Below are 24,753 nucleotides of genomic sequence, written 5' to 3'. Positions count from 1 at the left end.
TTCATAAACAGTTTGCCTTGCACTTGTTACAGACTGGATTATATCCCTTTGAAGCTGGTAGCTAAAACAACTGCTTCTCATTCAGGATGAATGCAAAAAGCCAAGTGAACTCCATTATGGAGCAGAATGCTTAAATAGCCAAAAGAGCAGTGTGCCAATGGGTGGTTTCTTGCAGAGAAAACTTGAGCAGGAGCTGAACTATATGATTCAAGGGATTATCCAAGGAACTCAAATAGTAAGTTCAAATACTACAGCATTGATTTGCTAGGCCTACATATGTTTAAGAGAGAAATGCTATGAGAAATTTCAGAGAAACAGAGAAGTAGAAAGCCAAGGAGACACTCAGAACAAACGGTGAGTGGAATTGAACATGCTGAATAGAATCTCTGAGAAATATTACTTTTGTGTAAAGTGCTGGCTAAAAAAAAAATAGACTTGGAAACATGAGCAAAGAAACTCTCTCTTGTTGTTTAATTCTTGCATTGTTTGTGGAAATAATACATTGTCTACCCTTGTTTAAATAAACAGGGATGCAGCACAGGCGTGTCCAAAAAGTGACTTTTATGAAAGTTACTGCATATCAGCTTTGAAAGTAAATAAGATAATTTCTGTTAAACTTCTTTGGGAGGACACATTTCTTAAAAACCAAAATGGTATTAATTTGGTGTAGCATAGCTCACTTTGAAAGGGACACAAACAAAGCAGAATTAAGGTCATTTAACAATTATGGAAGCAAAATATCCTCAAATACATATGAAACAATTAAAAAAAATACATATATTGTTTTGGACTAACTATCAGTAAGTGCTGTGTACAGACAAGTACAGGACCAGAAAGTATATCACCTTTCTTTTTCTTTCCTTCATTGCCATTATTGTCAGAACTAAAATGGGAGAAAGGAAAAAAAAGGAAAAAAGTGGAAGTCCTTAATAAACCCATGGTGCCATAATGGGTAAGACTCACAGTCATGTCAAACACTCTGGTTTTGACAGAGAAATAATCAGAGACTGACTAGACTAATGTAACTTACAACAATTACCACTACTTCATATGAATAAGAAATTGACATACCTGGAAAAACATTATCAAGGTACCAAGAAAGTATTCCATACAGAAAAGCATCAAAAAGCATCATTTTAATGGAAAACAGAAAACTATATTCATCTCCTTCCAAAGGACTGGTTCTGATGTTACCCCACTGTAGGCCAAGGCCTTGTTCTTCATAGCGCGACAAGTATTCTGTACCAAAACCAAAAGCTACTTGAGAAAGCAAACTCTGGAATAAAGAAAAAATGTCATGAACTTAGACAGAGAGACATTTTCTAAAGCAAGCAAAAAACAAAAACAAACAAACAAACAAAAAAAAACACACAAATACCTTTGGGGACTGGACTTCAAAACTCAATAATGCCTAAAAAATAATCAGGAAAAGTGCTTTCACTTTTATATCAGACTGGAATGTCTAATCCTCTGAATGGTGACAATTCCAAGCAATATTTAGCCATAACAGACTGAATTCAACCTTGGCCCCACTTTATTTAGCAACAAAAAATCCTTCAAATACTTTATTTTTTTCTATAAATGTCTCTGTTCAGAAAATACTATATATGCATCTAGAAGTTTGCAGTGTACACTTTGCCTGTATTGGAGAAACAAAATATCTGAGTGTATGGGGCAGGGACAGTGTGTGAGTAACAAGACAAAGTATACCAGATGCTCGGGATAAGGAAATCTGCAACCATCCCCTTCCCTGCCATGTCTGCTACTGTTTTTTCACACAACAAACTAATAAACCAACACAGCATCCAAAAGCTGTCTTCAACGTTGCTCTGCAAAGACACATAAAGAAAGGGCATGGTGCTGTTTAACAGGATACGTAGTTCAGCCAGGAATGACAGACAAGAAGGATCCTGACAGCAACTTCCAGTGAGGCATTATCACAGTGTGCTAAGTAAAAAATGTTTGGTTTTCAGCAATCGTTCATTGTTCAATTACTCATCCTAAAAATGTTACTTTTAATTCAGACCCCTCTCCACATGCACAACTCCCCTGTAACTCTTGTAATTAGCTGTTTGTCAGGCCAACCTTTGAACAACAAATGTAAGACCAAACATACTAGGAGCAGAGAAACGCATTCATGGCTTCTGGCTAGCAAAGTCTTACATTGGTCCCCTCTCCTTCACTTCAGGGTGAGAAGAGAGTTATCTTTATGTTAAACTGTGTACAATTTCCAAAAAGTAATCTTTTTTCCTTCTCAAATCATAACCTGTCATGGGCCAACTCTACTCATTTCCTTATAAAGGCTTATCCACTTGCAATCTCTAAGTGTTTCAGAGGTGTGTCTCTCTCTGAATCAAAAAAGCGAAGGCAAGGAGGTGTGCACTTCTTTGTTACTCACACATGCATAGCAAGAAGGGCTTCTTCAATATGAACCCCAAAATACCATATAATGAGTGAAAGGCTTACTGCTAAGGTCTTCAGATTAACAGTCATGCGGTCTTGCCAGACAAAGCAGACAATGTGAGGCAGGTACAAGGTGAAGTACAGGACTCCACTGCAGGCAGCTGCCAGATTTGCTTTGGAGAAGAAGGTGCTGAACAAGAAGCACTGCATTATAGTGGCTGTAGTGAAGGTCAGTAGGAATAGGAAGAAGAGAAGTGGACTGCTATAATGTAGGACTTGGCCGCACTGTAGGCAAAAGAAAAACAGATGAATTAGAAGTACTGTCACATTTTGAACTAGCAGAAAAGGTCAGAATTGCCATTGACACGTAACCTCTGATAAGCAATAAGCCAGTCTTTCTTACCCAATACATCTATCTTGCCCAAGAGTAATGTTTCACTACTCGAAGTCATTACAAAAACAAATCCTTTATTTAACTTTATCCCTGCTTTTGAATTATGACTACAGGTCAGTACCACAGGCTGCAACGTTCATATTTGTATTTGATAGCTGAGCTAAGTTCATAACTGATTGAAAACACATTATGTCCTTGTCTTTATATGCAAATGTGTCTAAGCAAGATGTGCCTGCATGGAAATTCACACATTTTAAATAAAACTATCTGAACTGTCATAAGAATTTTTCATTGTATCTTCTCCTCAGTCCACTTGCTCATATGTAAGAAAGATGATGTAAGGAAGCCTGACAAAATGCATCTTAAAAAAATGTAACAGGAAAATTACAAAGTACTTCTTTCCACCCCTAAATGATATTCAAATTCCAGAAGGCTATCACAGCTGAGGAATCCAACTGCAGTTTCTCTGAACTAATTGTGTACTAAAGAACCCTCTGGACGAACTTCTGACTTTTCTTCCTTTAGAGCTTTTGTAGATTGAACATGCCCTCTCAAAAAGAGCATGGACTGCTGCTGATTTTTTATTCTAAAAAAAAGCTGAGACCTATTTATTAGTCTCAACATTGTTTCAAGCCTTACAAAAGGTTCAGAATAACTCTACAAGGCTATAAATTAGTCTCAACATTGTTGTACTATACCAGTGGGCCTGTGAGACTGATTTCTTTATCAACAAGGATACAGTCTCTTACAAGAATGTATTTACAAATTTGCATCCCACTGACATAGTGAAATTCAGGAAGGGAAGTGAATTATAGGTATAAACACATTCCTCTCTGGTATTAACTACATCCTGATTTTTAATTAAACCAGCATAGCAAATGAAGGAAGGTTTCTCTATCTACCCAAGCTATAATGAAACTGCAAAGAACTAAAACATCAGGGCTGGCTGATTAGATTTATACCAACACATTTATTACACATTTATACCAACAACAGCTTCCCACATTAGAAAAGATGGAAGGGCATTCTTGCCCATCAAAATGTTACAGATTTATGCAACTGAATAGAGCAGCCAGGAGACACTTTCTCAGGGGAAAGAGGTAGGAGGTGGGCCTCAAAGACAAGAACCAAATTGCTCTAAAATATGACAAAAATAACAGCAATTCTGAGCCACAGAAGCAAAAGATACTTTTGTGTTTGCAGTCAGGGAGGGAAATGTTGAGGCTGTTCTGTCTCTTTTTGCATTGCAATAGTGTCATAAATTCTAAGTAGGCAAGCACTGAGTATTATAAATGAATCCCACATGGTGAATTTAAGATTAAGACTCCTCATATTATGACCCCTTCTATTTAAAGCAATGATTAATATTTATTGGGACCTTTGTCTGTAGGAAATACAATACATGGAATAATTGGCTTGACGGATTGTTCTGTGGGAGCTCTCACAATAAATCTTACTGGTGAATTTATCTTTCGGTCTCTGCTAAGTGCCCATGCTGTCATGAGGTCTGCTTACAAGAATGTGTCTGCTATGTGTTGTGATCAGAACGAGCCACCAGCTGTTCCCTACGAATAGCTCCTATACCTACCCAAACTGGTATCACCAACGCCAACACAACAGGGAGTTTGGGAGTTTCTACTGTCTTTCCTGCAGTCATTCTTACCATAATTAGTGCTGTGAGGAGGAATGTGCTCACAGCCATCATGACGAAGCTGTCTAGGAACCAAGTGCACCAAATTACCCCATTGGTGATGCCCCTGTTCTTCATTGCCTCCTTCAGACGCATTTCCTTCTCCAGCACTATACTTTTCACAGTCATGGAAACGGAATATATCCAAGCTAGCACCATGAAGATGGGAAAGGAGCGGTTTAGGGTGATCATAAAGCTACCAAAGCAAGAAGAGATGATGAATGATATTTAGGTAAAGCAGAGAAATATTAAGATAAAAAGCAAAAATGAAAAGGAACAGGAGTGGGGAAGAATGCATACATTAAACATGGGACTGGAAATTCTCAGTCTAAATTTTAATAATATGTTACTAGTGAACTTCACAAGCAACCTAAGTACTAATGAATAAATTGTTGCTTCACTTCCATGAGATAGATAAATGTCCTTTCATGTTTTACAAAGAGGTCCTAAGAGATGCTAAATGGTACACAACATGCAGTGGGGCACAAAAATACGTCTCTCTTCACAGTGAATTGCCACAATGTTTTTACTATGGTGTACAAAAACAAAAACAAAACAAACAAACAAACAAAACCTTTAAGACATATGCTAATACTAATGATTTAGGGGTGTTGCTGTCTTTTTATGCTTCCAGGTGTCACAATTTCAATGAAATTACCTTGAAGCCCAAGTGGACTTGATTGGCCTTAAAGGTCAAGAGCTTAGAGTTACTAAAAACTAAAAGGAGCAAAAATCATTCAGGTTTCCAAAACTGAGCTCTACAGAACTACATTTTTGCCATATATTATCATAGCTACTTCATGGTCTGAACAAATTGGAAAATTGTCATTTTTTTCCACCAACAATTCCCACAGAGCAACTTGACCTCCTGAAATAAAGCCATGTTTTTGTGGAATGGCCTTGGGCACAATAGGTTTTCCCTGTTGGTGGACCCATGCAACCCAGCACTAGACCATGCACACTGCAGCATACATGCTCAACATGAGGATGTATTTGCTTCACTTAAGTAGGCTCTCTGCAGAGAGTGTCACTGGATATCAGCCCCAAAATGTGTATGGCTGCTGCAAGCTTCAGAGAACTTTTACATATGTGAGGTTTCTGCCCTACACAGTGGGGAGGACATAAACAGAAGGATTGCTAGGGCAACTTTTTGTCAGGCTAACAAGTAATGACAGGTTAAATCATGCGTCTGCAGTCTGCATTTATCTGAAGTACTAGCATTTCCCTGCACAGAACATACAGACAGAACTGTTTAATGATTTCTATAACCTTTTTTTTTTTTTTTTAAGTGAAATTTATACCAAGACAGTTGCAGCAGCACAGATTGCCGCATTGGAACAGGCACACTGTGAATGCAGAAGTGGCAGCACTTCATAAAATGTGGAGCACATGTGCTTGTTGAGGCAGTGCTAATGAAGGTCATAGCAACCACAGATGCTCCAAGGCCCACGTAGTCATGAAATCTCCACGGCCAGGAGGTGCTCTTTCTCTCTTCCTCTCCCTTCCCATGCCTCCCCTGCCTTCCCTCTTTCTTTAGCTTTTTTATTCTGTTCTTCACCAAGGAAAGAAATTATTGGAATCCTTCACTGGAGTTATATGAGATTTAAGACAAAACCAGTCAGTCTCAACAAAAATCCATGGATGGGAATTAGGGAAAAAGAAGGTTAGGTAAGATCAGATAATTGCTGAAAACTGTAGCACTTTCAAGGAAAGGAGAAGGACTGATGTTAACAGAAACCAATGCCATACAACCAGCTTTACTGTAGGTACCTGTGATTTAGTTATAAACAGGTAAATACTTACGGATGTGGTTAGGATTCTGCAAAGAAAAAGTTTCAAGAGCCTAAAGTGTCTTGAGATTCTGCAAGGCCTGTAGAAAGCTGGATATCTTCAAGGAACAAAAACTACTGCTGTGGGTATTGTTATATCTAGATATGAATAAGTCTAGGGTTAGGGTTTGGTAATATACTTGAAGAGATTGGGTTGTTGGATTCTTCAGAACATACAATGACAGAAAGAGAGGCACCAATTCCACCGGGACAAGCAGTGTTTGTTCAATTTTTCTTGAAGAAACAGTACTTTTGATATAAATAAAGGTAGGTTTTAGAGATATAATTAGGGGAAATAGCCTTACAATACTTTTGTGGGTTCCATATGGCTAACTGAAGGAGGCAGTCTCGGTTATAACACAGGTTAGTGCTCTATGTTCAGTTTTCCTACCGGTACTGGTCATATATTAGAGCATGAAGCTCAGTGCTAGAGTTAGATAAAAACAAGTATTAATCAGAATTTAAAAAATTAACTACTCTTACTCACACATCATCCACAAAACATGGATATGGCATTTGCTGCAGATAAATTCCTATTGGCACTTCAGTGTTGGTCTGGGTCTTTATAATCCCATGCTCAATCATGTCTTGGAGATATGCAAAGCCTCCCCATATGTAACGTAAATCATCCACGGGATCGGCTCTTGGACCAGGATCCCAGTACCTAAAAAGAAAATTCACGTGGAAATCATTTGGGTAAACAGTGACTTTAAGAAAAAAAAAAAAAAATTAACTACTGAAATTGTATGGGCACTGTCTGGAGTTGCCCCTTCCTGATAGATTTTGGTCTATGTGGGACCTCCTTGTTCACCTCTCCCAGTAATAGAGCCAACTGAAAACTTGGGGCAGGTTACTGAACAGAGCCTGAGCAGAGCCATTTCCTCTGCCACGTATCCATGCATCTACCCACTGCCTGGCCTAATTGTCACAGGAGCGATACCACTGGTGCTTGCTATCTGGAGATGGATTCTGCTCTGCATTACATCTCAAATACTGCTAAATGCAATTGGGTTTCATGCATGTATCCAGGGCAGGTTCTAGTGTCCCTTTATGTCTCCTATTCAAAACATGGCAGGCAAGAACTGAGAAGGAACCATCACCTACCTGTCTTTGATTTTGTTTGTTTTCTCCACTGCATCTATGTCCATCCGGATCTTGTATTTCACATGTGGTGGAAGACTGCTTGCTATAGGCTCTATATCTGGAAAAACCACACCAGCCCAGAATTTGTTTTCCTCTAGCAGGTGAAGGGCTTGATGAGTCAGCTGGGTTTCATCATGATAACCTTCAAATTTATCCAACATCAAGCACTACAGATAATCACAAAGAGAACAATTGCACTAGAGTAAGTTAGCAAAAGATATGCATTAAAGAAAACATCGGTGGCTAACAACAAAAGAGGAAGATAGGCTCATCTGAAGTAGTTGCCATTTCACCGCAAGGGTGTACAAAAAAATCAGAAAAATAATTAGATTTAGCATCAAAATGGAATCTCTTAATCTCAAACTGGCAATAAACCTGTGTGAAGAAAGATTGTAAACTACAAATTCTATCATTGTTTATCTGTAAAATTGCAAGCTTAGGTTTGTATCTTCATCTTCTTCCCTTCGGAATCAGCAAGACATTACCAGAGAGTAGTACTTAACTCCCTAATGGACTGAGAAGATATATATTCAATTGTCTTCCTTCATAAAATGCCATGTCGCTAGCTTATTTGATCTTAAATATTTGATCTAATCTTCTTGATCACCTCTTGCAGGTCAATAACCAAAAATTATTGTACACCAAAGGACTCATAAAGGCAACTTGTTATTTTACAGACGTCCTAAAGACTCCTTTGTTTAACTCTTCCCTGTGATAAAACACATTTTGTTGTTTAGAAGTTGAAGTATCACTGTTTAATGGTATCTATAGTGGAAATACATATTTCAACTGGCAAAAGAACAAAACAATGCTTAAGTTGACAAAATTGTTTTGTAGCTTTGTGACACAGCATCCCATTTTGTAAATGTTGGTTCTTCTAGTTTGCTTTATAGGATTGAACTGCATAGAATTTCCTATCAGAAAGCAAAATAAGGCAGAAAAAAAACTTTCTGGTTTGTATTGCAGAGCAAAATTCAAATTAGACTGGTGTCTATAGTTTTTGTTGGTGGTGGTGTTTTGTTTTTATATGTTTATGCCACATATTAAACTGAATTCTGGTACTCAGTTTTGTTAGTCCTGCCATGTGACTTCGTCTTCGTACTGTCATTACTGTGTCTTTGCAGTGTCTGATGGACTATTAGCTATTTCTTTGTGATGAAGTGGCCTGGAATTCTGTTCAAGAAACTTTTACCAGCTGCAAGTGATCTTGTCTAGATTTTCACTGCAGAATACAGTGTCTCAACGATGCTGAGGAACAGTACAGGCTTTACCCAGGTGTTCAATAAAGGAAGTAGCATGGATTCAAAAGAGGAAACACAAGTGCTTATGGTTTTCCTTGAGAGCAGAAGGAAATTAAAGCCTGTATAAGAACACAGGCTAGCACACCAATGGTGCAATAATTGAGCCTGTTTGGAAGTGGAAAGAGATTTTATATTGTAGTCTACTAGCCAAACACTAGAATTCTTTAGCTTAACATTAATTGAATTCAAAACAAATGCTGTATGCTCTACCTAGGCTTTTTTTTCTCAGTGAATTGCAACACAACTTGTGCCTTCAGAAATATTACTATGTCAAAATTAAGTCATCTTCCACTTACTGAAATTTATTTCACATCTTATCCCAGTAATTATTTAGTAATTAAAAATGGCCCCAAGAAGATCAGAAAACCAAAACTAAAATACCAAGAAGAGGGTTGGAATATGAAAATAGAAGTAAAAGAGGTGTTTAGGTTTAGCTGCTCCGTGGCCTAAGGTAACCAAAGGGAGTAACAGGAATTCTTGGTGTGGTGAGGATAAGCAGCTACTTCATAACTTGTGGGATTCTCAGCTGCACCACAGAAATCTGGAGTTTCCAAAGACAGCTGCTGGCAGCACACCTCCTTCATTGTATACTATGGTGAGGAGTAGGGTGTCCTTGAAAAGGAGCTGTTTGTTCCCATTGTGCTTGGCACAGTGTGAGAACATTCTCAAATGGTAGCAACTCAGTGTAAACAACAGACTTAAAATAATTAACTTATTACGAAGAACTTTAGGACCCTAAGATCTATTACCAGGTATAACAACTGCCCTGATACTGGCCACGTTCTACCACTGATCTGCAGCAAAGCAATGTCACCCAGCTTGAGTAAGAAATAATTCTGCTAACATCATCAGAAATAGCAGAGCTTTGTGCATAAGTCTTATTGCTCCCTGTTGTAATAGCTATAAGAAGGCAGATAAACCTTTAGTTTCTGCCTTCTTGCAGAGGACAGATAGTTTTTTAATCTGAACTGGACCAAAATCAGGAGAGCTAGGCTTGCTCCTGTTACCTACAATTAGTACCAATTTTCTCTGTAAACTTTAGGCTCAGCATATTCAACCATTAAATAACTACTCTTCTTCCAGAGATGCTGTGCAATATAATTAATCTCTGTAAAGACTCTGAACCTCAGGTGGGAAGTACTAAATACAGAGTCCACAGGTAGTAATATTACTTATAAATGCAACAGGTTTTTAAACTCTCAGAGTTAATCTGCAGCACTGCAGAACCCGCTAGTTTTGTCCGGGCTTGTAAATTTAAAAGAGGAGGCAGCATTTCATTTATCTAACTCAGCAGGAATGCAGACCATATCAGGTCCAGTTCCCAACACATCTTTACCTGCAGTCAAAAAGATGTAAGATGAAAAATAATTCCTTGTGTCACTTACCTGGCTCTGGGAATAAATGGATGTAGTGGTTTGTCTGGCCCTCTAAAAATATAATCTTTTTTTTGCACTGGATTTATTAAGCTGTGTCTGATGAATTTATCAGTAAGTTAGATCATTCATCCCAGAATAATCTCATAAAAAGTATCTTCCAAAGTACTTTTTGAATGCCTTTATATTTTCATCTACGTTTTTAGCATTTCCTATTTACATACTTAAACTTCATGTCACTTTCTGCATCATGACTTTCAAAAATCTTCAGAGAGCCCCAGTAAAAACATAGCACTCCTAGAAAATGAGCGCACAGATTCCAGGAAAGAGAGAGACATCTTGTCAGAAGAGGCTACAGAACAAGTAGAAGTTTTCCATTGGTTTTGATGTATTTTTGATCAGGTGTTCAAAATCCTGACATTGAAATTTCCAACAAAATATTAGCTTCTCTGATGATGGTCATTTTGAAATTAGTGGTCTGTCAGTTATCAAATACAAAAAATATATATATTTTTTTCTTCGAGGAAAAATTCACTTCCTGCTTCTTAGTATCAAAATGTGTTCAGACATTCAATCAACATTTTGAATGTGAGAGGTAGCAGGAAGAGGGTAGTGAAGCACTGGAGCAGGTTGCCCAGAGAGGCTGTGGATGCCCCATCCCTGGAGGTGTTCGAGACCAGGTTGGATGAGGCCCTGGGCAACCTGATCTAGTGGGAGATGTCCCTGCCCAGGGTAGGGGGGTTGGAACGAGATGATATTTAAGGCCCCTTCTGACCTGAGCCATTCTATGATATGATATGATTTAGGAATTGTCAAATGTAAGCTTTTTCAGAATAAAAAATATATGTGTTCTTGTTCTACCGTATTATTTTAAAACATTTTGTTAGTATTGAAATGAAATTTGAAACAAATGAAGAAGCCTTATACTTTCAACTTTCTCGTCTATTGCCACAGACCCCACATACTGCCTACTGTGCTTCAGGATATTCTCAGCAGTGGAAGGGCTGACCTTACCTCCAGATACTGACTGAGCAAACGCAGAGCTTGGTCTACAACACTGAAGATGTTCCGCCAGTCAAAGTCCACCATTCCCTTCTCCCTGGTCCCTGGAGACCCATTGTGGAGAAAGTTGATAATGTGTTCAGCAGTTAAGCCTTCAGCACCCATCTGTCTGTTCAAGAAGTCCCTCACTGTAGGGTGCTTCAGAGAGTCCTGTGGAAATACATCAGAACAGCTTCACTACAATTATTCTCTTCACATGCTGTGTTTCACCAGAAAGTTTTCCATTTCCACAGCTCTTTCTGAGCTACAAAGTAGTACAAAAGGGTATGTTAAGGAAGGAATTTTATAGATGGGTAATTGCACAGCTGAACAGGTGAGAATTGAAGACTAAATGAAAAGAAATTTATCCTTGACTATTGCATATTTTTTCTGCATGAGCAAGAGGATAAATGTAATAAATGTCAAATTTAAAGGAAATAAGTATGGCAAAATAAATGTTTTCTCCAGTATGAACTTCTATAAAAACTCCAACCACAAACAATACTTGCATCCAGAGTCAGATCTAAGGGAAGAGGAACTAAGTAATTTCCTAAGTCGATAAATTGCTGGCTTCAGAAAAAACATGGTTCTACTGCCTTCTTTGTCTATGTAGAACCCTAGAAAATCAAGTTGGTTCTTCTGCTGTTCTTCCAGGACATTTTGCAGAGGCCAAGTGGTGATTGCTGTCTTTATTAAGAAATCATTAGCAGACTGAAGAGAGTGTCCAGATCTGAGGTTCTGTCACAAACTCTTTGAAATGCATATAAGACTATCCTTCAAAACAAGCTCAATAACCAGTCCAACAACTTTAAAAGCTACAAATTCCTTGCCGCAAAGGCTGTGCTTCCAGCCAGACCTTCAAAAATAATTAGCTTCTTAATTAAAGTATAGGATGGTGAAAGGCCACTCTTACTGAGGCTCTCTGCTAGGTTATAACATACACGGATCATATTCATTTGCAGGCTGTTTTGAAAGAAGTACCACAACTGTGGTCCTACTTCTTCCCAAGCTTTGGTCAACAGTCTGAGGCGTTCAAGTTCCTCAAAAGTGGAGTTTGCCTGAGGAACAAAACAACAGGAAAGAATGTTTAGAATGCTAGGGAGACAAACACACAGAATTTATAATCCAAGCATTCAGTGACAGTGAAACTTATAACTTATGAATGTTGTAATTTTTACCTTCAGTACTTAATAAACTTGCTTAAATGCCAGAAATATTAATATTCCTCAAAAAAGAAACTTTTAAAATCCAACTGGAATCAAAGTCATTTTGGATAAAATTCTTTTGTTTGTGTAATGAGAAAAACGAGAGCCCAAATTAGCCCCTGTTAACTACAATTCGTTTAACTACTCGGGTTTTAGGTAGAATGATTTCCTCCTCTCTTCTTTCCCTTGATTATCTCCCTCCACTGACTGTAGATGAAGCCTGCCCTAAAGAATGCCTGAAGTTGGGTGAAATGAATCTAAGAAGTTAAATCAAGTTCACATATGACCTGGGTTTTACCTACCTTATCACTGTCCATTCACTTACTCTCAACATCTAGTCTCAAGACAGTTCAACAGAGTTCACTTCCAGAAAGGAAGATGAAACTGCAATTCAACACTGAGAAAGTGTGTTCAGGCCAAGAAGTTTTCACAGAACCCGAAGCAACTTTTTGCCATTTTGTCTCTTTTCTGGCTTTCTTTTCTTTGCACCACATATGCAACAGTTTTGAGATAGCAGAAGTATGACATCTTATACACTAATATCAATCCAGCATCCTAATTCATGAAGTCAAAAATATTTATTCTTTCAATGTATATATTACTAAACCACTATGTTGCTATTGCTTGTAATCTCTCAGTGTCAGGTCTCCATGAGTCTATCCAAACCTCATAGCAGCACCATTAAAATCCTTCCTGGCACAGAGCTGCTAATGTTCCTACATCTGTAAAATACATATGAACATTACTACTTTTGCTAGTGTAAACATGGGAACATGCCAACAAAAATGCTACTTCAGCTAGAAAAAGCTTGCAGTGTGGACCAAGGCAGGATGAATTAGTGAAGATCTGTCTCCTGTTTCTGTAAATGAAGACTAACTATCCCTCCTCTGATGATCACCAGAGCAGGACTTCCAATGAGAAAATCTGATTAGTTTGACATAGGTGGGTTGCTGGTCTTCAAAGGATGTTTCTTAGAATGCATTTGTTTACTTTTTTTTTTTTCAGAAATACACATATTTATATTTCAGAATTTCTTACGTTTTTTAGGATTTGCCGTACAGACGGTGAATCAGGAGCAAAGAGAATTTTTCCCATCAGCAGGGGCTTCACAGCACTCCAGGCTATTTTGGTTAAAGGGTTTGATTCCAAGTTTTGGATCAATGCATTACAAAAGGGTGCTAAAGACAGAAAGACAGACAAATCCTTAAGCAACCCTCCTTAAATCTTACCACACATAACATCCTGCAGGACTTTTTACTAATGACATGGACCGTTTAAAGCATTTTCAATCTGAATGGGTTAAGCACATTTTGCAACGTAGAAGTGTGTCTGAAAAGATGGAAAAGACTGTAGTAGATTTTATAGTTCAAAACTCTCTGGAGGAGTTGAGAACTTGATCCTACAATAACTTAGAACTAAGCATTTTCATGTAAGCATTTCTATCTTACCATGGATTAGTTACTTGTAAAGTATTCTACTATTTTGTTCCCCAGATAGAGGAAGGGGAGTACTGGGTCTTCTCCAGGTCTCATGGAGGTTCAGACATATGTAGAGCCAAGTACAACACAAAAAGTGAAATCTACAATTCCCTTCACAGGCAAAGCACTCATCTGTACTTTGCAAGCACACAATTATATCCATCATGGCAGAAGGGACACACAAATCTAATATCAGCTACGATACGAACGTTAGCATAACGAAATTGCTGGTGGCCTCAATACAGAGATAAACTAAACAGCGAATAAAAAGGACATAATATGGATATAAAATAATGAATGGTAGAAAAGAAGAACATTTCTATTACAATAGCAAGGAAGTAAGTGAAGAAATCAAAGCAAAAATATTTTAAAGTTATAAATAGCATTGCTTTGTACGTAAGATTTAATTAACGTGTAGGACATTATTGAAACAAAATATATGTACTTTTACGCAGGAAAAGAAAACCAGCCACCATCCATCACATTAAGTGTTATTTAAAAGGAGAGTTTTAAATATTGCTACACTCCAGGCCAACAATCAAGAGACTTCCAAATAAATTTGCCTTGGAGAAAAGTAAATCAAGAATGATGCACCATAGAGTTTCCTGAACTTTTTTCCAGAAGTATTTAGTTCTTCCTGATATCAGTAGCATATATTAGAAAATAATGATGATGATGTTTATGCCTTCATAGTGAAAGTTAATGTGTGTTTCTGTCAGTTCTCAATTCCTGGTCTTCTTTGCTTTCAGTTAAAAAGTACATTTGAGCAAAACTATTTCGCCTGTCCCTAATTTCCCAAATTAACTACTTTAAAGTGTTATTTTATAAAAGCCATAGTGGTATTCTAACATAAGCTTCACTTGTCTACACTCTCTGTCATAGTTTGATGGAAAAACTTACTGGTTGTATTATCATAGAGATAACTGGATTTCTTTGTAGAGTCAATCCCCAGGAAAGCTTTGTAGTTGTTATCTTCATACCAGTTGAAGGAAAGCACTCTGGATCCACCTCCTTCTGGGTAGCCACAGAAAAGATCAGACATGGAGCTCACCCAGTGGCCTAAGGATTCAGTTCTTCCATCTTGTACAAATGGTTGTAAAGCCTTGAAAAGGTCCTGAACACTTGACTTCTTGGCTAGCTGCAGTAAAACAAGACTTTGTTAATTGCAGCCCTCAAAAGAAGAAAGTCTATGGAGAGGTCACCAGTAGTGCACAGACTAGTACAGTCTAGATGCAGTTAGAACCTCATCCTTTCATCTCCTCTATGCTGGTCACAGGCACGATCTTCAGTTCTTGTTCTCCCACGTTTGTTCTGAAGAAATCAAATGCTTCATAATTGCCAGTGCTTATGCCCACACTTATTTTGTAATGAGAGAATAATGAATTTCTAAGGAAAGAGTTCTTCCCAAACAATTCTATTTCCTTTCTGATAAAGCAGATAATAGGAAATAAAAAGAACAAAATGGACAAAGAACTACAAACTATTCAGAAAAGTGATGCCATCTGTTAGCAGACCACTTACCTTTTGTGCTGCTTGGGAGACATTAGACAGCACCCTCCCCCAAGACCTCAGATCAACACCTGGTGAGTTTCTGTCCAACACAGTGGGAAGCTGTGAATACATCAGAAAACACAGATGAGTTTTGGACAGTTTCTACATGACAACAGCTTATATAGTGAGAAGAAAATCCAACCAGCATCTCTTCAGTTCAAATGCTTTGAATTATTTGTAACACTGTCTTGTGAGATTTCTGGGACCACAAACCCATAGTGTAGACTCTCATAACTGCCTGAGTAAGTTGTCTGACTAATATGAGGCTGAAACTGTCACAGGCCATTGAAAGTATAGCCTGGGATGTTTTGCTTATCTAAGCCTACAATACCGAAAGGTACAAAAATAAAGGAGCAATGCAGGAACTGGGATTTATGAGAAGTTGTTTCTCAGAGGTTGTTGTTTCCAGTGAGATGCAGAGACTCTTATTAACTTCTAAACTGAACAAGTGTTGTGATTCAGAAGCCTCTGCTTGCCATGGAGGTAAAATACCTGGTAGTACTTGTGAGATCTCCTGATTTTGGAGACTGGTCCTTAAGGTCTGTTAGATCTGCCAGAAACCAGATCTGCTTCTCCAGGCTCCTGCAGACTGACCAAATGGCCTTTCTGCCAGAAGTTAATACTTTATTTATTGCTAGCTTTTTAAGAAACAGGTGACACCATGGCATGCTGCTACTTACTACTTGCATCATTGCATCCCTCTTTGTGAACTCTCTGAAGAATCATGCGTGCACTTGGTGTTGGCACTCTGAGGTTTTTACAGGCATTTATTTCTCAAGTATTAAAAAAAAAAAAAAGCAAAAAAAAAGCAGGATTTGTGAATAGACCATAATATTTATTAGATAAACTTCTGAAAAGATTTCCCCAAGACTGTGCAGCTATACACCCTGCTTATTCCCTGCCATTTCTTTCAGTCAGTTGGTGGTTAAAAAAGCAAAAGACAGAGCTGCACTATGTAGGCACCTGGCAGGGAATCACAGCAGCAAGAGTTTTTATGGAACGCTTATGTTTGCATGTTCTGATCTGTCACTTGCAGTAGAGGCAGGAAGTATACACAAGTACTGCTTCAAAATATACTTTTCCCTTTTCACTTGAAGGGAACCAGTTTCTGCACAGATTATACAGCATTCTTGGAGCACTTGTCCTAACCTGGCCTTTTTGAAACTATGAGCAACAATATTGTAAACAACATGAAACAAAACAGAGAAAAGCCTGAGCTAAATATGGAATTAAGAACCTCTTTCCTGTAGTTAGAGGAAAAGAAGGAAAAATAGGGGCAAACTTGCATGTGTTTTTTCCTAGGTATTATTTCTTGCAGGAGGCACTCTGTATGAACCAGGTCTTGAAATGTTCTAAAAGGACTGTGTTTGTACTCAAGTTAGTTCGCGTTCTCTAGGAGCACACAAAAGACAGGAAAACAGGGATTATATACAAACTATGCACACATTTGACCTAAATATCAGAGCATATAATTAGGAATGTGTATTGACCCTTAGCACAGAGGGGAACAAAAGCTTTCTCCAAAATGTTTATCCAACTATTTTCACATTCACTAGAATTAAAGATAGTGTTGTAAAACAAACAAACAAACAAAAACAAAAGAAAAAACAACAAATGAACACTGAAGAGTTTCCTTCAGAAAACAGAAAGCCCAGTTCTGGAATCCCCAGTCAGCTGCCAATCCTAAAATGAGGCCTACTCACAAAAGGAGCTCTGAAAAAATAAATTCTGGTATGTAGTTGGTTACAACTGTAGCCTGAGGACCATGAAGTACAGAGGGATTGACAGTGTAAGAGGGTAGAAAATAACCTGGGATCTTGAAGACATGAGGTATCATTTTGCAAGGAATCATGAAAACCCTCCCTCTTCAGCTAGGTACATATTAAAACCCCTGGGAATCAGGCTGTGGATCCAACTGTGTGTTTCCAACACACAGACCTCCAATACTGAGGGGAAGTCTTGGCAGACGGACCTTGTAGGAAAAGACCAGATCATAAACCTACATCTTGGACAATTCTGGTGTTTAGTTTCAGGTTTATGTTCCTATTTCTCACAAGTCTATTTTTGTTTAAACACAGACAACTGCTTCATCAAATCTCTTCTTTCTATTTTATTTGATATGGGAGCAAAATCATGATATTAGCAGCTTAATCCTGAAGCTGGGCAGTGTAGCATGCATATTCACAGGATGTCCTTCAGTGCTGAAAACTTACCTGAGAAGTACTGTAGGACTCTCTTCTACTTCCAGCAAGCACCAGTTATAAGAAAATATCTGTGTATATTTTTAGAAATGGAAAACAATCAGAAGCTTTCAGAAACTCACCACAGATTCTTATCAGGACTGGCAAAATCACACAGGCTCAATAAATGTCTGCCAATGCTAAAATAATCAAACAGTAATTTGGCTGGTGTGTCAATTAAAGCTTCTGGCATCCTGTGTTCCCAGTTCTGAGTAACTCAAAGCTGAATTAAATCCATGTTAAATGAACTGTGATGTTTTGTGCTGTGGCAGGAAAGTCTGATCAATGCTTTCTAACTTCATCAACTCCCCATATATGCTGCCTGTTGTATACAGTAAACTGTCAATGTGATGACCTCACGACATTTATTTACAAGGTGACAAACAGCAAATTAAATTCAGTGTTGCAAAACGTAAAGTCACAAACGTGGGGAAAAAACATCATCATCATACACAGTGATGGGCTATTATACGGAAAGAGACTTTGGAGTCTTTACAGTTAGTTCTCTGAAAGCAACAGCTCCGTGTTCAGAAGACAAATGGAATATTAGAAAACACCAGGAAAATAACAGAGAGCAAGAACAAAAAATACCATTATGCCATTATATATATATATATATACATGACACGTGGAAATACTGAACTCTGGTTGCAGTAGCAGTTAATTTATGGCAAGGACACAGTAGAAATATGAGCAGCACAAAGAAGAACAATTAAAATGAACAGAAGGAAGAGCTTCTGTAGAAAGAGTAATGAAAACCAGTACAACTTGTTTCAACAAACAAACACAAAGGCACATATGGGTATCCCAATTCAAGTTGCATCATGGCTTTGACTTCAGAGTAAAATGCCGTCATGCTGGATGGAGCAAATACAAGTTGGGTTGTATGGGAGTATTTCAGATCTGTCAGCAAGGTCCAGATAGGTCTTCCTGAGCTCTGTTCTGTTACACAGACTAGGAAGGCCAGATTCCACAAACTTTTTAAAATTTTATTTGAATCTTTTAGTTCTCTTGTAAGTGAATTTCATCTGTTACCTCCCAAAGCATGCTCCAAACTGTCCAGTGGTCCTGCTGATGTTAGGTTAATAATTATATATCCATAACTTCACATTTTTGGGGGCAAATAAACAAAGACCTCTCAAAACACTGGTGATGCATTAGAAAGAAAATTCCTGAAGTACAATGAAATAACAGCCAAAAGTGACCACATAAGGCAAGATGATTGTGTTAATACTTACCAGCTGAAATAGCTTAAAGAAATCAACATTTGCATACAAGGCATCTTCCACTCTCTGTAGGCTTTCCTGGGAGAGGGCACACATGGCCTTGTGGACCAAAGGGAGACCTCTTCTGCTGCTGAAGATAATAAAGCGGTCCAGGAGCATCTGACTGCAAGCAATGTCCTTCAGAGTCAAGTTGGGTACACCATAGGCAAACTGCAACCAAAAATAATGTATTATTATTATTATTATTATTGAACCTTCAGACTATGCAGGAACAACTCAGATTTATCAACAACAGACATCTTGATATCAACATCTGCTAATATTTCCTGAATGGCAGGAAGATGTGGTCAGCCGAAACACTAACTCTTCAGTCACCTTCACTTGATGTTATGCTAGATCACCTCACCTTCAGACAGGTTTTTCTTCACACTAGTGATTCTTCTTTCCATTGCAGAAGTTCTTATGAGTCTTCTTTGCTTTCTCTCTGTCATCTAAGCATGCCTGAGGCCGTGCCATGCAACCCATCCTTATGGTTAAGCTTTAACTTGTTTGAAAGTATTTCCCCAAGACCAATCAAATGTGCCACATCACTATAACTTTTGTTTATCCTGGTTATAGTTTTGCTGTCAGCTGTTCTAACTGGAAAAAGACGACTCCAATTGCCTTTGCTCAAGCTTGATTTCCCTCACTATTTTATTTCAGTCATGATTCTTTCACTTCAGTGCTTCCCCAGAGCCATTATTCATAGTCGCTGTGCACAGGCATACAGCCAGGCTCAGTAAAGCCATTTTACATTAAACCACACCCAACCTACTTATTTCAGCTTCTAATCTAAATATGGAACAGAAAATAAAGAAGTTATCTTTAGTGTTTAACCAGAGAGAGCAAATTAGTTTATAGTTGAAACCAGTGTAAATACAGAATAACTCCACAGAAATTGATGTATTTACCTAGGACTTGTATTGTCGTAATGGAATACTTTTGGAAGTCTACAATTCAGTTCTACTTGCCTTACAATGGACAGAATACATGACAATAAAATAAAAAGTAGCACTGAAAATTGCTCAGAGGCTGTTCCCATCCTCTGTACATCTGTTTGCTGGTACAAACTGCATAGAAAAAAGTTCACAATACCATAATGACTCTAAACGTATGCCATGTTTGAGACAAACACAGACATTCAGACAAATGAGGACTGTGCATTGACACTATATTGTTAGGCTAGATGCTTTTTAAAAACTGCAAAGAAAAAGAAACTGACAAAATATGCATAAAATATAACTTTCTTTAGAAAAATTATTTGCTGAGTATTCCAGTCCTCAAGACATTTGGTTCAAAACAAACATACCAAGCCTACACCAGGTACACATTTATTTCCTAAGTCAATTAACAAGGCCATCTAAGTGATTCCGAACATTATCAAAATTTTGTATCTGCCAGTCTCCTATAATTAGCAGCTGAGACTTGCTTCATGGTGCCTGTAAAGAGAAGTATTTAAAAACATAGATGAATGAGATTAAAATAAAATTAATTTAGTTGCTGTGGAGAGTGGATTCAGACTTGAGAAGTTAGTCATTAAGTGCTTCAGATGTCAGAACCTACCAGCAAAACTGCAAGTGTGACTGTGGAAAATCAGGTGAAGAGAGGTCTAGAACAAGAGTGTATTTTGTTTATCATGACTGTTCTGAATTTCAGCTTGTGGAGCTGATTTTTACAAAAAACACAGCTGAATTACACCCAAATTGTGTATAGGAACAACGATGCAAAAAAAGGGATACGAATTTCTAGTAAAAGTATCTGACAGGTACAGTCCCTACCATCACTACAGGTATACCCACATATTGACACAATCTATATTGTATTTGCACTAGGGAGTCTGAGAACAAGTAGAGTAACAAATCCTGAAAGAGTTCTAACATATAACACAACTTAAAAAAAAAACAGGACATACCTGAAAATTAAGCACACAGCAGTAATTAAACTAATCAACCCCTCAGTTTTCTCATCCTTTACATCATTGCTTGATCTTTTAGATGTAGTCTAAACCATCAGTCCAGGCAGCATGGAAAGCACAGGCTTTCTCTTTGCAAGGGGCTGTTCTGCCATAAGTGGCACAATAAGCACTTAAATCTATTCAGTAACAGTGACAGTTTACTTACTAGATTATGAATTTTCAAAAATTAGATGACAAATTAACAGTGTGGCCTTAGCTAGTGCCTTTTCACCGTACAATTTCACCTATGGGTGAAATATCTGTCAGTACAGATATTACTGAGAACATGAGATTTGCTTTACAGCAAAGTTAAAACACACTGAGAGTGACACAAAGACAGGACATGTATGTTACATTGCTAACACAAGTTAGACAGTGTAAAGACAGAATGCAAGAGAGGACATGCAACCGATGGACAGAGTCTTGCAAACTAAGATTTGAATTTGACTGATCTGCTGTCAGTGAAAGAACTTGCTTATTTGCTCAGTCACTACAAAAAGAGCATTTTTCAGCTGCACATACCTGACCTCACCATCCAGTGTGGGCTGTAATGCAACTGAGCTGCACAGGGAGGCAGCCTGGGAGCCTTGCTTTAACTTGTGAAATGAGAAAATTGTGACATTAACATCTTTGAGGAGGATTAAACAGAAAAAAAGGACAGGTTATTTACAAACTGTAACTGCATTTCAGGAATTTCCATGAACAGATGGGATTAGCAGAACAACAAACCTCCGCCCTTCCAATTTTTCCGGTAGGGTGGGCTGTTGCCAATCTTTCTTGAACTTCTTATTGTGTTTTAACATCAGTCTCTTATCCTTATCTTAGAATGACTCAGAAGCAGGTCCTCAGAGGAAAACTTCAATACTTTTTTTTTTTTTTTTTTTAAATCGACGTGTCACTGTTTGGCCAAAGAAATGAAGTCCAAATTATTTTTTCAGCCAGTTGCCTGTTTGATCAAGTTTAGCTTTTAGGTCTGTGTGTCATTTCCTGCACTCCCAGGCAGCTCAGACCTAGATCTGCAGCCAGCTGTTGGCAACAGTCAGGTTCTTGTAAACAAGCTGCTTCTTTCAGGTCAATCAGCTCTATTCCATTACAGTCCAGGAGAGAGGACACGCAGCAATATACAGGCAAACAGAGGGTAGAGCAGCAAGAACTGGAGGTAAGCTGTCATGTTTGAGGCTACAGACAAACACAGATCTGTGTTCCAGTCATAGCTCTGCAATTTCTTGCTCAACTAACTAAAAGCAATTACTTGGGCTGGTCATATCAATAAGGTCTATAGGAATTTTGTCACTTAGCCCGCACAGCACAGCAAGAGTTCAATTCCCATTGAAAATAATTCTCTTATGTTTTTGAGAACTATGAAATCAGTTTTTCTACTTCAGTTGCTCTTGGAGGAAGCATTCATAGCACTTTCCTTCCTCATATCTGTAAACCAGCTCCTGTGAGAAGACCTCGTACCCCTGCAGTTACTGCTAACAAGAAAACTTCACAGAGGACAGCAAAAGTGGTATTTAATGCCAGGCCTCCTTCAGCTTCCTCTCAAGATGATTTTCAAATCTTTTAACTCCCAGTATCAAAAGAACTACATCTCTTTCTACACCTGCACAGAGAATACATTAAAAAGACACCATGTACCAGCAGGTCTCAATCAGAGTTTCAGTGATGGTGTTGAAAACACCACCAGTCCTGTATACACTAGCAGCCAAAAAGTTTTCAACAGTCGCTGAATGAAGGCCACTGGGGAGCTAATGCAGCCTAACACAGCAGCACACAGTTCTCTGTATGCAGCAGACTTCTGACAAAGAAGAGGAAAGGGAGAAAAAGGGAAAAAGCAAGCCCAAAAGGATCTCTATAGAATTCTTCTTGTCATGAGCAGCAAGGAAACAATTTTTTTTTGGCATTTCAACTGATACTGAGGTATGAAGACAAGTAGGATGTATCAATTGCTGTCATCTTGTCGTATTGCTTCATAACAAAGTGAGGAGAGGGAAGAGCTTCCCCTGGTACTTATCAAGAATAGAGCAGATATGTAACCTGGCAATTTAGTCACTCCAGCTGGAACCTGTGGTGCACAAAAGGAACTGAATGCAAATTTATTAATCTCTTCCCTCTTTCTGGCCATGCACAGTTCTAGCATTTGTGTTTTATGTGGTGGTGAAAAAGAGGAATTGCAACTTTTAGTGTCAATTACTCATTTGCTTCTACCCACACACTAACCCAACGTAAAAATTGTTCCAGAGTTCTGATTCAGCAACATTCATTCATTAATACAGCATTCCTCCCAGCTCGCAGACACCAGTACATGCAGATGCACAGATTGCCTGGACTTGGCCAAACGCAGTCTCCCGCTTAGCTGCTTCAGGAGTGATTTGACCTGCAGCTTTCACTGTGAATTTTCAGAGCAGGTCTGCTGTTCAGTTGGAATCTGAAAACGTGGGGCTGCTTACCCACTCCCACCTATTCACGTGAGACAGTGCTATAAGGCCAACGTTACTTTGCTGACGTTGGGGCAAAGAATTAAAATGTTAAATCAAGAACTGAAAATAGTTCTCTGCTGCTATTCAACAGGGTTGCTGTTCCAAAAAAGATGCACAGCTGCATTATGATTTTGAGCCAAGTCTTTAATCATGAGGACAGAGGCATTGCCTGGCAGTATAATTTCTTGATGTTTGTTTTGTAGTTCAGTTGCAACAACAGCGTCAAAAAACCATCTCTATTTAATACATATTCAAAACATTATTATTAATTATTATTATTATTTTAAGACAAAACAAACACCTCTTCTTCCAGATTCAAAAACATAAAGGTGGATATAATGCACGTAACCTGTAAGGCAACAGAAATTCTGGGCACAAGGTCCCCACTGAAGCTACTTTGCATATACAACTCAAGGGATTGTGTTCCACACAGGTAAACGCTTGGCAGTTTTTTCACTCTACCCACCTGTTCAGGGCGTACTTGAGCATTAATAAGCTGGAAAACAACAACATCTGGGAGACCAGCATCTTCCAGCAAGAATGAAGTGAGAGTCTCCCCATCTTTCAAAATGTCTAGAATTCGTATTCCTCTTCCTGTATGAAGAAAGGAGTATGGGAATCAGTGAAATTCTAGACCAAGGAAGGTAAGGAACATCTCAAACACTAGCTTAAACCAGCAAAAACTATGTGCTTTGACTCATGTGCTTAGTAGTGACTAATGGGGTCCAAAACTATTTTTGAAATTCAACGTGATTTTAATCTTTTGCTGGGGAATGATTATGAGAAAATGACGGCTGTTCTGACTCTGTATATCTGATCTCTCAAAGATCCTTCTGAGTAGGACTTGAGCAATGAGAATATTCAAAACATCCCTGATGGCATTTGAAAGTGTCTGCATTTTTTTTTTTCCTGAGGTAATGATTTATTTTAAATGTTTGGATTGAAGTATGCTACTGTTAGAACGAGGGTCCCTTCTGCTGTATCCTGTGTGAATAACTTTGGCCAACCCTTTACACTTACACTAATTTATTGCTTGCTGTTGATAACCTTTAGCTATTTAACCTGATTCTATAGTTTTTGCATTTAGTGTATCAGTATGAATTTTGCCTCAGCATGGTCCACGTGAAAGCTTGGAAAGTGAAATGACTCCTGTCTGTTAAATACTACGGCCTTAATTAAAGGTAGTTCACCAAGCAGTCCCAGACTTATGCAAAGAATGTTTGAAAAGCAGTAGCTCTTGCAGCCTTTAGAACAGGAATTTGAAACTGATAGGAGCAACATATATCACATTGACACGGGGAATGCAGCTTTGGACATCTCCACATAAACATGCACTAATTTGCAGCTGACTGTTTCTGTTCATGCAAGTTATGCAGAATCTCATTAGAGTCCAACAACTAACTTTT

General features: G+C 38.3%; 1 protein-coding gene across 1 annotated transcript in view; it reads right to left on the bottom strand.

Moving 5' to 3' along the window:
* The window catches only part of ABCA4 (ATP binding cassette subfamily A member 4), a gene marked incomplete at both ends in the record, with an annotated part of 69,843 nt that overhangs the window by 35,275 nt on the left and 9,815 nt on the right, over positions 1-24,753 (bottom strand). The window contains 12 exons of the mRNA XM_084291228.1: positions 1,072-1,276; positions 2,467-2,688; positions 4,461-4,683; positions 6,804-6,980; positions 7,421-7,626; positions 11,148-11,345; positions 12,116-12,232; positions 13,418-13,557; positions 14,758-14,995; positions 15,379-15,468; positions 18,887-19,084; positions 23,814-23,941. Coding sequence (XP_084147354.1) covers positions 1,072-1,276; positions 2,467-2,688; positions 4,461-4,683; positions 6,804-6,980; positions 7,421-7,626; positions 11,148-11,345; positions 12,116-12,232; positions 13,418-13,557; positions 14,758-14,995; positions 15,379-15,468; positions 18,887-19,084; positions 23,814-23,941 — 2,142 coding nt within the window. The remainder of the gene's footprint in view (positions 1-1,071; positions 1,277-2,466; positions 2,689-4,460; positions 4,684-6,803; positions 6,981-7,420; positions 7,627-11,147; positions 11,346-12,115; positions 12,233-13,417; positions 13,558-14,757; positions 14,996-15,378; positions 15,469-18,886; positions 19,085-23,813; positions 23,942-24,753) is intronic.

This window comes from Netta rufina, assembly GCF_964035555.1.
Source record: "Netta rufina genome assembly, chromosome: 8".
Lineage (NCBI taxonomy): Eukaryota > Metazoa > Chordata > Aves > Anseriformes > Anatidae > Netta > Netta rufina.
Note: the sequence above shows the minus strand (reverse complement) of the source record. Positions and strands in the feature narration are given on the sequence as shown.